The following is a 15,951-nucleotide window of genomic DNA, read 5'->3' as shown; positions in this document are numbered from 1 at the left end:
GGTAGAGCACTGGCCTTGTGCAAAAAAGTTTAGGGACCTCCCAGGCCCTGAGTTTAAGACCCAGGACCAACACACACACACACACACACACACACACACACACACACACAAATTGAAAGAGGAAATTAGCTATCCTTGTTTATATTCTGAGTTGCTGTACAGTAAAACATGGCCTCAAGTAAGCCCTCAGTGAGTCACCTTTGACAAAATAGACAGCTGAATGAATAAATGAATGAATGAAGACTGGAATAAACAAGACTGATAGATATCTACTGAATAAAAGGTATGCCTGTTATTAGTAATATCCAACAATTGTTCAATACCTATTCTTAAATAAAGGTCTGGTTAAATACCTTTTTATGAGGGTATTCTTTATGTTTCACACTGAAAGTAAGAAAGAAATTTTCTTTTGACTTTTTACATGAAGTACTGACCACATACTACCCTTTTATGAGTGAATATTACTTGCAATATGAAGTTGATGTGGTATAATTCATATTATTATTTCAACAGGGCTAAAATTCTTCCTACAACATTTCCTTTTTCCTTTGGTCAGCTGCGGAGTATCAACAACTTGTTACGACAACTATTAAAACTTCATTTAATAAACTTCATTTAATAAGATCTGTTGTCCAAGATTTTAGAGGCTAATTGGGTTAAATATACATGCCCAAATCTCAAAGACACAGTCCACATGGCCTGCACAGAATTAGAAGAACATAAAGAGGAAATGTTGGCTCAGGCAGGATGAGCTGAATGGCGTTAGTCAAATGGAGACTCAAAAAAAAAAAAAAAAAAAAGGCCATTTCTAAATAGATGGATAGCATGAGGAGTGAATCTGCTGAGCACAGAGATGGATCTTGTTGAAGTAGACAGGCCCTGACCAGGGACAAATGGATCATTGAAGGTACTGAATATTAGGTGAGGTATGTCGATTGATGAGGGATAAATAACACAAAAATTGAGGGACTGGATTATGTTCAGGCCCTGTAGGAGACAGTCTATGAGTAAGAAAAGACTTGCCTACCTCCTAGAAAAGATTAGATCAGTTAAATTAACCCAGTGGTCCTAGTAACAATATTTCTTTAATTACATTGTTGTCATTTTTATTAAGAGAGTTCTTCCTTGCTAAGCACATCAACAATCATTATACAATCTTGAGCAATGAGAATTTCATACAGAAAAAGTGTGGAAACACAGGCTTCAAGAAGTTTAGTAAATTGTAATGGTTATCTTATTTATGCTTTAACTCCTTTAGCTTGTCTATTATGTTTGCTGTCAAATTTCTCAGGATCTTCAGTGTCTAGTGGCTATGCTCTAAGCAGATTGAATTAATTACTATTTCTGATTTGCACCTTATATTTCTATTAATGCAACATTATTCCAGGTTGTACATTATCTTTTCAGCGAACATAGCATATGCTGGCTCTCACAATTTTTTTTCTGTATCACTTAGATGTGAGTCACAAGACTTTTCAGTACACCAGTTCTCTTCTACACTAACACACATAATCTGTCATGTGAATCCAAACACAGAACTTAAAATTTATCTGATTGGAGTCTGGACTGCCTTTCTTGTCTAGAGAAATCTACCAGAATCATGATCCTGATTCTTTATGTTAACCAGAGATCAATCAGCTGAGAGGGAATAAGCAGATGTCATAATGTCACTTGTTTTTTGGGGGGAGGAGGGTGCCAGTCCTGGACTTGAACTCTGAGTCTGAACATTGTCCTTTAGCTATTTGTTCAAGGCTACTGCTCTACAAATCGAATAACTCCACTTCTGGCTTTTTAGTGGTTAATAGGAGATAAGAGTCTCACAATTTTCCTACCACAGCTGGTTTTGAACCACAATCCTCAGATCCCATCTTCCTGAGTAGCTAGGATTATAGGTGTGAGCCATTGATGCCTGGCCCACACATGTTTTCTGATGGATGGAGCCTCAGGAGATAAATGATCATTTAAGGGAAATTCAGAACCCACCCATGTAAGTCCCCCAGAGCATATACCAGTGTCTTGGATGGACTTGGAAGATACTTTCCCTCCTGGGGACATAGCTTAGAAGAAATAGACTTGCCATGCACTGGTGGCTCATACCTGTAATCCTAGCTTCTCAGGAGGCTGAGATCTGAGGATGGTGGGTCAAAGCCAGCGTGGACAGAAAAATCCTCATTAGACTCTCATCTCCAATTAACCACTCAAAAGCTGCCAGAAGTGTTGCTGTGGCTCAAGTGGTAGAGCACTACCCTTGAGCACAAAAAGGCTCAGGGACAGTGCCCAAGCCCTGAGTTAAAGCCCCACAACCGACAAAAAATAAATAAAATAAATAAATAGACTTCCAAGAATCTCTCTCAAGCAGAACAGAAGGGGAAGTACTAAGATCTCCCAAAAAAGACAATGTTGAGAAAGGAGCACCCATAAAGGAAGCCAAGCTCTTCTGTTTGAGAATAATTCCAAGGCTGTCCCTGATCCCAGCTTCTACACTACGCAGACTTGACTTTAACCTTCCAAGCCCAATTCTAATGAAGAAATTCCATCTGAAACCATTGTCTTGACCAAATAACATCTCCTCTAACATCTCAGGGGAGATTTTTGCTGTCTCTAAATCTAGATGTGTAAGATGTCAAAGGATACAGGGAAGTGATAGGAAGGAGCGCAGGGAGAGACTTCTCATTGCATCAGCACTGATCATAACAGACCCGCCATCGTGATGCAGAAAGTCAGCTTTGTGTTTACAACTCTTTAGGGCAAGCGTTTTGGTCTGGTGAGGATGAGTGAGGAAGCAGAGAAAGGGTAATATGTGTACTTGAACTTGTTCGTAAGCTGAAACGGGGATGATTCTCAATCAGGGGGCAAATCTAGGAGAGGCTGGGGAGCAGGAGTCCTAAAAATTACTTCCCTCTTCCAATCTCCTATAAGCCTGTAGCTCTACCACCCAGAGGCACCTTCATTAAGGCAAATGTGGCTTGTTTGTTGTTTTTTTTAACTCTGCTTGTTTAGGAAAAAAAAAGGGGGGGACTATCGGACTAGAGGAGCAACCTAGAAGCCACAAGCCCCTCTTTTATTACTGTAGTCTATCAGAGGAGTTGGGCTTGAAGAATGGGCTCCTATGGTGGCGACTTAAGCAAGCTGGACTCATGCTGCTGCAGTGTGCCACATTCTGGGAATATTCATGGTCATAGGGGTTTAGATTAGAAATGTGAAAGTTTCCATTTGACACTACCTACCCACCCGACCACTAGCCCTGTGAGCATCACCCTTGACTTCTAACAAAAGCGTAAGCATTCTTCCCCTCCTGTCCTTTCTCTCCTCAAGTCGGCCCTGGGACTGGCCTTGTTTTGTTTTGTTGTGCTTTGCTTTGCCGTGTTTTGTTTCAGAGACCTAAAGTCGAACCAGAGGGATTGTTTGGACCAGAAAATCTTTTTGTTTTATTTTATGACAGCTTTTCTAAGCTTATATTGTAAAGCGCCCTAACATAAATATTTTAGAGGAAATACTGAAGTAAAACATCGTGATGTGGGTGAAAGCATGTGTATTATTTAATGTAAAAGAAATATAGAGCAACTGCAGACCCCAGGGCTCTGCATTGCTCTAATCCCTAGGCAGAATCAGTTCCAGACTTCATGTCATTGGTAAATAGAGCACTTGAAAGCACACCAAAACACAGAATCTGAACACTTAAAAAAGAGCATTACTAGAGAAATATAATTTGTTCATTGCTACAAAACAACTTCTACACAAATATTGAAGCCCTTCTGAGTCTAATCTCTCATTTCCAGTAATTTATGAATGCCTTCTTCCCCTTAAGAATATTATTTAAAATCTTAAAACACTTGTGGTTGAGAGCAAACTGAAAACCTATCAAATGAATCAGATGAAATGGCATTGCCTTATCGGATTAATTTAAGTTTTGAACATTTAATAGAACATGTTAGGCCCAGAAAAACAAAAATAATATAGCAGTTACTTACATATATTTGGATCAACTTCAGGTACTATAGGATAACCTTAAAATATACTGTAACTAAACTATATATAGCACACTATACTATACTATAGTTACAGTCATATATTATAAGGAAACCTGTAATTAAGCTCATTTTCCCAAATGCTTTTCCAACATCATCACTGCAATTCTTGTTAGATTGTTCTCAAACCAAAGAAGAGAGATCAGTGGTAGCCATGTAATTTGATTTGAAGCTCAGGTTGTAAAGCCACTTTTACCTTGGGTCACATAGACTGCCTGGTCTTTAGGACCCACAGCCGCCTAAACTCTGTGTAATATACACCAAGCCCAGCTCTTCTGGTCAACCATTCCTCCAGTAATGCCTCTTCTACCTTTCATAATTTGTGCCCAGTAATTGGGGTAACCTGGCAAAGCTTTAGCTTCTTTGGGTCAATAAACACTGAATTTCTGTATGCCAAACATCTTTAAAGGAAAAGTATATAACCTAAATGTCTCTGATCCTAACTATCAGATAAAACAAAAAGCCCAGAATATGACTGCTTTGATTAGACCCAGAATATGACTGCTTTGATTAGACAGTTAATGAAATCTTTCTAGAAAAGTATTTTGGATCTCATTTAACAATGAGAATCTATATATTGTCTTAAGTGGCATAATAAACTGAATTTTACTTTATTTTTTTAATTACAGAGGTTTTCTTTGAAGCAAGTAAAACCAGGTTTAATTCCAGTTTTTTTTCTATTCTTAATAAGAAAAAAAAAACACTCCAGAACAAGAGGAACAAGAAAATAATGCACACTAGTAATGAGATTTCTTCAAATCACCAAGCAGACTGATGAATTAACCAGCCCTCAGAGAACCTGTGACAGACAGCACAGGAGGCAATGGTCCAAGAAGAGAACCCTAGAAAAATCAAATTCATACCACAGGGACTTTGCATTTGCTAACTGAGAGTCACCAAGAAACAGTGCCGATATCATTACAGTCACCCCTGGAGAAGAAACTCTAAGATTTGGTTGAGACAGCCTAATAGTCACAAACACTCTTTAAAACTATGAAATTCACAAATAAAGCCAAATCTTACCAGAAAGGAGAAAGCTGAGTCCATAGAGAATTAAGCCAGCTAAAGAGTCCATGCTTCCCCAAATCTCCCCATCCAGCAGCCACAGATGTGCATGAGGTCCTCAAGATCCTTTCACAAGCCCAGAGCTTTGTTACTTTCCACTTGCATGTTCTCCTAGCTCTTGTTTACAAGTTAGAGGCAAGAAAGAACAGCACAGAAGCAGGCTGTAACAGTCTCATTTCTGACTGAGCACAGGGAGTTTTAAGTTCCTTTTTCCTGTTTCCTTTGTAGATTAGGATGGGAAAGGCTGCATCTTAAAGGCATTTGGTATCAGCAGGGCTGAGGCCACTGCAAATCCTATCCATCTTGCAATTCATCAAAACACTTATCTGTTGCCTCTGCTCCTGCCTTCGCTGCTGTTGGAGGGGTAGAGGAATTTTTGTTGGAAGTATAGTCCTGGTCAGCATTTTTCAGAAACAATAGGGGTGTCCTCTCTAGGCGGGGGAACTGTGAATAACAAGCCCTCCACCTATGTGTGGTATGCAATGAGGTCCAACCCTTCTCAGACCTCTAACAATTCTCTGGGGTCCACTTGAGATCCCGATAGAAGGGGCTTTGGGGAATGGGGAGACAGTTATTGCTTTGATTTTTTTGTTTGTTTGTTTTTTCATGTAACCCACATGGGTTGAATTGGGAAAAGAAGATTCCTGTCATGGGAAAACACAACCTGGAAAGCAATTCATTTCAGGGCACACCAGCTAGCTCAACCCTCAACATAGCCACAAGGGACTACAATCCAAAACTGCAAGCCTGGCTTCCCTCACGCACATGGCCGGTTGATTGGCCATGAGCCTAAACACACGCATGCTACTGGCTACAGCTTTAATTTTTATTAACATTTCATCGGAGGGTGATCTAAGTTCTTGAAGAACTTGGCACAGGAAGATTTTGTAATAGAAAGAATTTCATAGTTATTGGTTACATCAGTGTTTCAGAAGCAAATTAGGTTCACAATCTTAAAAATAAATGGTGTAAGAAACAAACAAAGATGATTATGTGGAAATAAAAAGGAGTGACCATACATACAGGGAGTCTGTGGCCAAAAGAAACAAAGGCCACTGTAGTGATGTTAGGTACAATGAGCTCAAAAACCTTAAACCTATCCACATGATTATTTCTTCATTGTGTGAACTGACTTCAGAAAAGTCTGTATTCTTCATCACCGGCCTTCACAGAGGAGGAAAAAATTGTCCACTCTTTTCCCCAACCCCACAGGAAGAGGCAGATGCTTTTGATCTAGACTAATTTCTGGTTCAGGGTTTATCATGAAAGGGATGATCCTCTCACTCCAGACACTCTTTTTAAGCACACTTAATGTCAAATACTGACTCCACAACATATATATTTAAAATGATCATAATACCTCTTTCATAGGTTCTTGCTTGTTTTATTTTATTTTTAATGAGAGGGTCATAGTACGTAGGCCAGGCTGATGTGGTCTTTGCCATCAGTCTCTCAAATATTAAGATTCCATAAGCAAGCCCCATGACTGACAAAAAAAAAAAAAAGATTCCATAAGCCAGGTGCTGGTGGCTCACACCTGTAATCCTAGCTACTCAGACAGCTGAGATCTGAGGATTGTGGTTTAAAGCCACAACCTGGGTAGGAAAGTCCATGAGCCTCTAATCTCCAATAAACCACCAGAAAACCAGAAGTGGTGCTGTGGCTTACGTGGTAGAGTGCTAGCCTCGAGCTGAAAAGCTCAGGGACAGCTCCTAGGGCCAGAGTTCAAGACCCACAACTGACCAAAAATGGTACATACACACACACACACACACACACACACACACACACACACACACATATACACACACACACACATATACATATATATGTATGTCCAGCTCAGAATTAAATAAAATTGAGAAATATGTTTGGCACTGTGGCTTAATTTCTTGAAGACTTTTGGTGGATGTTAACAAGTTCATGTCTTGTCATCCTTCCATTCTGATTTTACTTTAGGTCTAAAGAGCTTCTGCATAAAAGCCATTTCTAGTCCTGGGTGATGGATTTAAGTTTGACATTATAAAGGGCCATCCTAAGGGTCAGACATTCGGAGTTCTAGTACCTGTTCTGCGGTGATCTGCCTGTGAGGCCTTAGGCAAGTCACTTTCCATCTCTAGTCTTGTGTCCTTTCAAAGCCTAGCTGCCATGTTATTAAAACAGCGCACATTTCCAGCTCTCCCAGACTTTCATAGTGGCACAGTCACAAAGCCACCATCATCTTTGCAATGCCAAGATGAGAAATCAACTTGAGGATGCTAAGAGGAGGACAGTTTATTTCATCATTTTAGACTTAATGATAGAACCGGAAAAGAAATTACTCACACCAAGTCTAAATACTTCATTCTACACTTGAGGACACTGGCCCCAAGCCAAACAAATGTTAATGCAAGGCCTTGGAACAAACTCAAGGGTACCTACCTTCTAGGCACAAACTTCCTTTGTTTATGCTTGATGGTCCCATGAGGAAACTATGCTTACAGCCTTGCCTTTGACTAGATATTGTGGGCTGAAAGTGCTACCTGCTGCCTTTTCAGAGGTGACTTCCTCTGTAATTCAGAAAAGCAGCTTAGTTTCATGATTGCCCCATTTTTCATAAGATTTGCCATTGATAGCTAATTAATGCTTATGTCAAGGAAAGAGTTTTGAAGTCAGGCAGACTTGGGATGTATTTGTAATTTACTCTCTGCATGACCAAGACAATTGAATTCAAATCTCTGAATCTTACCTTTATCATAGTTAATAAAATTGGGAGGTATTAGCCAAGCAACAATCTGGAGGACTGTGGTTTGGCCCTGGGAAGAAAAGACTGCAAGATTCCATCTCCAATATAACAGCAAAAATCCTGGTTGGAGTCATTGCTCAAGTGGTAGAACATCAAGTTCTACCAAACAAGCAGAAAAATCATGAGGCCAGCACTTGAAAAAAAAAATGAGGATGCTAATTCAGCATCCTCATTTATATAGATGAGATATAGATATATAGATGAGGATATAGATAGACAGAGATATAGCACAAATATATATTGAATAAAGACATTTTATGTGTTCCTAGTCAACTCACAACCACAACACCACCACTGAACTACTTAAAAAAAAAAACAGTCCAATCAATATATTCATAATCTGACTTGTTGAATTGAAACTCCCTAGTACAACTACTTAAAATTTAAAATAATTTTAATTTTTTTCTGTGAGTCCTGGGGCTTGAAGTCAGTGCCTGATCACTGTCCCAGAGCTTTTTCTTTCAAGGCTAGCGTTCTACCACTTAAGCACTATATTCAGCTTTTTCTGAGTAGTTTATTAGAGATAAGAGTCTCATGGATTTTCCTGCTCAGGTTAGATTTGAACCGTGGATCCTCAGATTTCAGCCTCCAGAGTAACTAGTATTGCACATGTGTACCATAGTTGCCTGGTATCATTTTTAGTCTTATACTACTTTGTGTTTTTGCCATGATAATTCACACACGCATCTATTATCGTTTGGTCAGGTTAATCTCATTTATTACTCATTCTTTCCCCATTCCCCTAACAACCCCCCCACCCATCACTTAGTACTTTCCATGAGTTTCCTTATACCTTCTTCTTTATACTGTAGTTCCAAGATCATTTAAAATAATGAGCATATCTAAACAAAAGAGATAGAGGGTATATCCTTGACAGTTGACCCAGGGCAGCAGGATTTACTTTAAAACACTCACAGGCCAAAGGAAAAAATAAAAAGAAAGAAAGAAATCAAATGTGAGGAAACAGTCCCTTCCAGGATCTGAGCGAACAGCCCAGATGTTCACCAAGGCAGGTACCTTAGCCTGGGCATCTTGCTTGGGCGCCCTGTGCCTCTGAGCCTCCAATCATCACAGCTGGCCTCTAAGCATTTCCATGAACTTTTCTGTGGCTAAGAGAAAAGGAAGGGTCATTAACAACTAAGTCTTGGCCTTCAGCCTGGACACCATGGTTAAAAGTGGCAACACCCACTCGGGTCTGGAGGTGGAAAATACCAGACCCACTCCAGCCCATTTACTGTAAATGCATCCAGCTATTTTTGTACTCCTCCTTTCCTTTTCTCTTTCACTTTTCCTCTTCTTCCTTTTTCTTTTGAAGCATGGAAATGGCACATGCTCCCTGAGTCCTTGGAAAAGACACAAAAATAGAAAGTGTGGTCTCTGCTTTTGAAGCTCACATTTACTCAAACCCAGCAACAATGCATCAAAACAGGAAAAGTTAACTAACAAAACCAGCATTGTGTGCTCAAATACCAAAGAGTGAACAGCCAGTAAAAGGTTTACAAGTTCTTTGTGTTGGCGCCCTTCAGGCCATGAAGCACCAATTCTCATACTAATTTTTATTCTCCTAGAAGCTCCTATGGAAGGAGCTTTCTACTTTATTTCTGTTTCTTCTTCCTTCCTTCTTTTTTTTTTTTGTACCAGTATTGGGGCTTGAAGCTATACTTAAAGCTTAAATAATACGCCAGCTTTTTACCTCGAAGCTAGCACTCTACTACTGGAGTCACAGCTCTCTCTACTTTTGAATTTTTCCTGGCCAATTTGAGATAAGAGTTTCACAGATTTGTCTACCCCAGCTGGCTTTAAACCATGATTCTCAGATCGCCTAAAGAAGGTAGGATTACAGGCATGGGCTACAGTGCTCAGTTTACACCACTTTTCTTTATTCATCTGTTGATAGGCACCTACATTGATTTATTATCTTAGCCACACTGAAAAGTGCCACAACATAATCATGGACATGCAAGTGTCATTTGTGTGCTAGCTTCATTTCTAGCTGCATCATACTGGGGCTCTGTTTTTAGGTTTTTGAGAAGCTATCTCACTGATTCCCACAGTGGCTAGACTAATTCATATTTCCACCAACAGTGGGTTCCTATCTGAAAAGGTTTTCCCTTTTATCTACATCCTCATAGAATTTGTTACTTTTTCAAAATTTATTTTTTCTATTTCCCTTGAATCTTTTTGCATTCTTTGAACTTAATTTTCTTTTTTTATTGTGAAAATACTGAACTTAATTTTCTCTGTTTCCTAGTTTTTATAGAAAGTTTTACCATTAATTTGAGATTTTTCTTTTTTTTAATGTAATACTGTAAATTTTCCTATAAGGATTACATTCATTTCACCCTATAAATTTTAGTGTGCAATTTTATTTTCTTTTAGTTCAAAATTTCATGTAGTTTCCCTTTATCCCATGAGTCACTTATGTTGTGTTACTTCGTTTTCAAAAATTTAGGGGATTTTCCAGGTCTCTTTCTGTAAATGATTTCTAGTATAATACTGTTGGGATCAGAGAACATGTTTTGCATGATTTTAGTTATTTTAAATTTGTTGAAGTTTCCTTATGTCCCAAACTGTGACCAAACTTGGTAAATGTTCCTTTTGCCTTTGTGAATTCTACTATTATTGGGTGGGATGTTCTACAATTTTCAATTATGTTCAATTCAGTCATAATTTTGTCTTTTTATCCTTACTGACTTCTATAATTTTATATCAGTTCCTGAGGAGCAAAATACTCACAATTGGCCTATAATAATCAATTCTGAAAACAACTTCTTAATAAAATTCTTCCAAGTCTTTCTATTTCCTTGTAAATGGCACAATATCATTCTTTCTGCTGGAAGTAGACTTCCATTGTGTATATACACCATATTTTCCTGATCCATTCAACCACTGAGGGACATCTAGGCTGATTCCATATCTTGGCTATGGTAAAAACAGAAAAACAAAGAACAAAAATCAAAAATGAATAAAACAATGCTTCAATGAACATGGTTGTGCTGGTGGCTTTAGTGTAGCCTTGTTTGTGGTCCATTGGATAAATGCTCAAGGGTAAAATTGCTGGGTCATAGGGAAGCTCTATGTTTAGTCTTTTAAGATACCACCTTCTTACTACTTTCCAGAGTGGTTGAACTAGTTTACATTCCCACCAACAGTGTAGTAGTGTTCCCTTTTGGTTACGTCCCCACCAGTATTTGTTACTGTTAGTTTTCCTGATAATGGCCATTCTAACTGTATTGAGATAGAATGTCAATGTTGTTTTGACTTGCATTTCTTTTATGGCCAGAGATGTTGAACACTTCTTCATGTGTCTATTGAGAGAAGTTAGCCAGAGTCAAAGAACGAGGCTTCATGGTTTCCCTCATTTGTGGAAGCTAGAATGTACTTATAAATCTACAAGTAAACACACTGAATGATTTCAAAAAAAGTGTGTGTGTGTGTATGTGTGTGTGTGTGTGTGTATGCACCCACACGGGGACATGATAAATTTTGTAGGACTCTAGTCATTCATATATTGAGGCCAAAGGAGGATATGCATACGAGTGGTAGACAAAGGTTCACTAGCTATGTACAGGGGATCATATAAGATCCAAGAAAAGGAAAAAAGAGACATTTTTTAGTTGCCATTGTTGCTGTTTTTGTTTTCTTTTCCTTTTGTTTTGCTTTTCAGTTTGTATTTGGGAGGAGAAGAGAGGGCACGTAAAAAGTGAAACAAGGATGAATAAATATAACAGTGCTATTCACTAGACACTACCTGGAAAATGAGCTGTACATCTTATGGGAGGGGATGAGAGGGAAAAACAAGGAGAGAGCAATGGAAGAGGAGACATGATTAAAAAAGAATTGTACTCATTACTCATTATCTGATTCACATAACTATAACTCCTCTGTATGTCAACTCTACAATAACACTAATTTTTTTTAAATGAAAACAACTTCTTAGGTTTATTCATATTTAAGAATTCACATTTGTCATCTTAGTAAATTCAATCACTTACCCTAAATATTAGTAATATATTTTTTGGTGGTGTTGTTTTGTTTTGTTTTGTTGTGTGCCAGTCCTAGGGCTTGAACTCAGGGCCTAGACTCCATCCCTGAGCTTTTTTTTTGCTCAAGGCTAGCTCTCTACCACTTGAGCCACAGCTCCACTTCTGGCTCTTTTGGTAGTTTGGTGAAGATGAGTCTCATGGACTTGCCTGCCTGAGCTAGCTTCAAACCACAATCCTTAGATTTCAGCCTCCTGAGTAACTTTGCTATAGTAGTAGTACTGCAGGCATGAGCCACCAATGCCCGGTTAACAACTTTCTAACTCTTAAACACAAATATTGAAGTAGATGAGGTGATGCAAGGGATGTAACTTCCTGGTAGAGTGCTTACTGAGCATGCACAAGGGCCTAGGTGTGATCTCTAACACTGCAGTAAATTAAGCAAGCAAACAAACAAATGAAATTCAATGTCTTTTTGTGTGTGTGTGTGAAAATACCATACAGAGGAGTTGCAATTACATGGGCAAGATAACGAGTACATTTCTTATCAAGCATTGTTGCCTCCTCATTGTTTCCCTTCCCATTCCTTCCCATATTCCCCCCACATCCCCCCACCCGATCCTCCCCCCACCCCACCAAAGTTGTAAAGTTCGTTTTTCGACATAAAGACTTGTACATCTGATTGTTACAATGGGTTCACCTGTATCCCTATTTAAACAATTTGTTTTTTCTTCCCCTCCACAAATTATACCGACATCAAATACAGTGAAAACAGGGCTTATACCGTGGAGGAGGGACATACAAAGCAACATAGAAATCATCTTATAAATATGTTAGAAACAATTGCATGAAAGAAAAAAAACATTTTAATACTTATCTTGGGGTTAATTCCCCTAACACCAACTTATCTGACCTTTTCTGAAATCCGGTGTCTTATAATGTCCTTGCATCTGAGGAAGGGAGGGAGAGGTAGGTTCCACCTACCTAAGGCCATTATTCTGGAAAGATCTCTGGGTAAAGCCACTGTTACCATGTCTAACCAAGAGGCAAAACCTTTACCTGAGGACTTAGGGGATAATAAGAAAAATACATTAAGGTTGGGCTGGGAAGGTGTCTCAGTGGTAGAGTGTTTGCCTCGCAGGAATGAGGCCCTGGGTTTGATTCCTCAGCACCACATAAGCAGGAAGTGGCGCTATGGCTCAAGTGGTAGGGCACTGGCCTTGAGCTGAAGAGCTGAGGGACAGCACCCAGACCCAGAGTTCAAGCCCCACAACTGACAAACAACAACAAAAAACAAACAAAAAAAAACCATTAAAGCCAAAGTCATTGGACAGCAGTCAGATTCAATTCAAAGTGAATATGACAACACATCAAAAAATCAGCCTGTCCAAGACAGGGAATTGCAATGTTTACCCAGATCACTCTTTAAAAGTCAGAGAATTGCTGATAATCATACTTCTAATGAACTGGGAATGATGGATCTTTATTAGAAACACTGGGGGAGAGGTGATCATTTAGTGGTTTAAGTATTCTTTTTTTTCTTCTCCCTCCATCCTTTTTTATATTTAAAAATAATTTTCTTAGCCAGGCACCAGTGGCTCACACCTGTGATCATAGTTACTCAGGAGGCTGAGATCTGCGAATCAATGTTCAAAGCCACCCCAGGCAGGAAAGTCCATGAGACTCTTCTTTTTTAAAAAAAATTTTAATAAGTTTTTTTTATTGTGAAAATACCATACAGAGGAGTTACAATTACATGAGCAAGCTAATAAGTACATTTCTTATCAAGCATTGTTGCCTCCTCCTTTGTTTTTCCCCTACCATCCCTCCCTTCCCATCTCCACAACTACACTCCTTCCCCTCCCCCTGCCACCTGCCAAAGTTGTAAAGTTCATTTTTTGACATAACATCTTGTACATCTCATTGTTGCAATGGGTCCGCCTGTATCCCGATTTAAACAATTTTTTCCCTTCTCCTCCCCAACTTATACCAATATCAAATACCATGAAAACAAGGGTTATACTGTGGGGGAGAGACATACAAAGCAACAAAACAATCACCTTATAAATATGTTAGAAACAATAGCAAGAAAGAAAAAAACACTTGTGTCCTTATCTTTGGGTTCATTTTGCCTAGCATCATCTTATCTGACCATTTCTGCTTGTCTCAGACGTATACTAGTTATTGCAAATAAGAGACACTATATGTTTTTGGGCCTGGCTTACTTCACTCACTAGCCATATAACAGACAAGGGTCTCATATCTAAAATATACTTGGAACTCAAAAAATTAAATCCCCCAACAACAAATCCTCAAAGAAACAACTGCCCAATAAATAAGTGGGCTAAAGACTTACAGAGAAACTTCTCTGAAGAGGAAAGAAGGATGGCTAATAGACACATAAAGAAATGCTCAACCTCTCTAGCCATAAAAGAAATGCAAATCAAAACAACACTGGTATACCACCTTACCCCAGTTAGAATGGCTATCATCAAGAACTCTAACAACAACAGATGCTGGAGGGGATGTGGACAGAAGGGAACCCTACTGCATTGTTGGTGGGAGTGTAAACTTGTTCAAACACTTTGGAAAATAGTATGGAGGTTCCTCAAAAGACTCCACATAGAAAGGAAGTGGTGAGGGGCTGGGAAGATGGCTCAGTGGTAGAGCGCTTGCCTTGCATGCTTCTGAGGCCCTGGGTTCGATTCCTCAGCACCACATAAGCAGAAAAAGCTGGAAGTGGCACTGTGGCTCAAGTGGTAGAGCACTAGCCTTGAGCTGAAGAGCTGAGGGACAGCGCCCAGGCCCAGAGTTCAGGCATCATGACTGGCAAAAAAAAAAAAAGGAAGTGGCGCTGTAGCTCAAGTGGTAAAGCTTTCACCTTTAGCTGAAGAGCTGAGGGACAAAGTTCAAGCCCCACAACCAGCAAATAAATAAATAAATAATAAAGTGAAAAACCCCACATAGAGCTACCCCGTGACCCAGCAATCCCATTTTTGGGCATTTATCCAAATGATCACAAACAAGACCATACTAAAGCTACCAGCACAACAATGTTAATTGCAGCATTATTTACCATAGCTAAGATATGGAACCAACCCAGATGCCCCTCAGTAGATGAATGGATCAAGAAAATGTGGCATATGTACACAATGGAATTCTATGCCTCCATCAGAAAGAATAACATCGCCCCATTTGTTAGGAAATGGAAAGACTTGGAAAAAATTATATTAAGTGAAGTAAGCCAGACCTAAAGAAACATAGGTTCCATGAGACTCTTATCTCCAATAAACCACCAGAAAACTGGAAGTGATGGTGTGGCTCAAGTGGTAGAGTGCTCACCTTGAGCTGACGAGCTGAGGGACAGCGCCCAGGGCCAGAGTTCAAGCCCCATGACCAACCCCTCCAAAAAAGTAATTTTTTTTCCTCTAATGTGTTCAAAATGAAATTGAACTCTGGCACTCCTCCTCTTTAAAGTATCTGGAAAATTGAATTCTAGTGCTCATTATACACTATTATTTGTTTTCATCAAGCTGATTTTTGGTGAGCAAGTCCCAGCCCCTGCCTTTGCCTTCTCCTTTTTAAGAATTCCATATGTGAGGTTGGCACTGGTCGCTCATGCCTGTAATCCCAACTATTCAGAAGTCCAAGATGTAAAGATCACAGTTTGAAGCCTGTGTGGGCAGAAAGGTCCATGAAATTCCTACCTCCAATTAACCAACAAAAAGCTAGAAGTGGATCTGTGGCTCAAGTAATAGAACACCATCCTTTAGCAAAAAGAAAAAGAAAACAGTTCAATACCTAGAAAATTCTGTTTGTGCACAGGGAGGCCACCTTTTTATTAGGACTGTGTATTTTAAATAAGATCAACTGATGCAAGTGTTCACAATGATATTCCAATCGGATCTGAAGTTCTAGTACATGATTGTTTCACTACCAGCTATGTCTTTCAGTGGTGGATGAAGTCTTCCAGAGAACTGAACCATGGGAAAATGACCTTTCCTTAACTTGAAGCTACTTTTAAAGTCAGAGTTTGGATCAAAAGAAGAGGAAGGTTTGGAGTCAAGCTGGCAGACATGATGAGAGTAAT

At 39.3% G+C, this 15,951-nt stretch overlaps 1 protein-coding gene across 2 annotated transcripts in view; it reads right to left on the bottom strand.

Annotated features, from left to right (window-relative positions):
• The window catches only part of Tek (TEK receptor tyrosine kinase), a 102,799-nt gene extending 97,360 nt beyond the window's left edge, over positions 1 to 5,439 (bottom strand). For both annotated transcript variants that reach the window (XM_042695452.1, XM_042695458.1), the window contains exon 1: positions 5,052 to 5,439. In XM_042695452.1, coding sequence (XP_042551386.1) covers positions 5,052 to 5,103 — 52 coding nt within the window. In that variant the 5' untranslated portion in view covers positions 5,104 to 5,439. The remainder of the gene's footprint in view (positions 1 to 5,051) is intronic.
• Between the last annotated feature and the right edge of the window lie 10,512 nt (positions 5,440 to 15,951).

This window comes from Dipodomys spectabilis, unplaced genomic scaffold, assembly GCF_019054845.1.
Source record: "Dipodomys spectabilis isolate Male_0828 unplaced genomic scaffold, ASM1905484v1 ptg000006l, whole genome shotgun sequence".
In the NCBI taxonomy this organism is placed as follows: Eukaryota; Metazoa; Chordata; class Mammalia; order Rodentia; family Heteromyidae; genus Dipodomys; species Dipodomys spectabilis.
The sequence above is the reverse complement of the archived record's forward strand: the minus strand, read 5'-3'. Positions and strand labels throughout refer to the sequence as shown.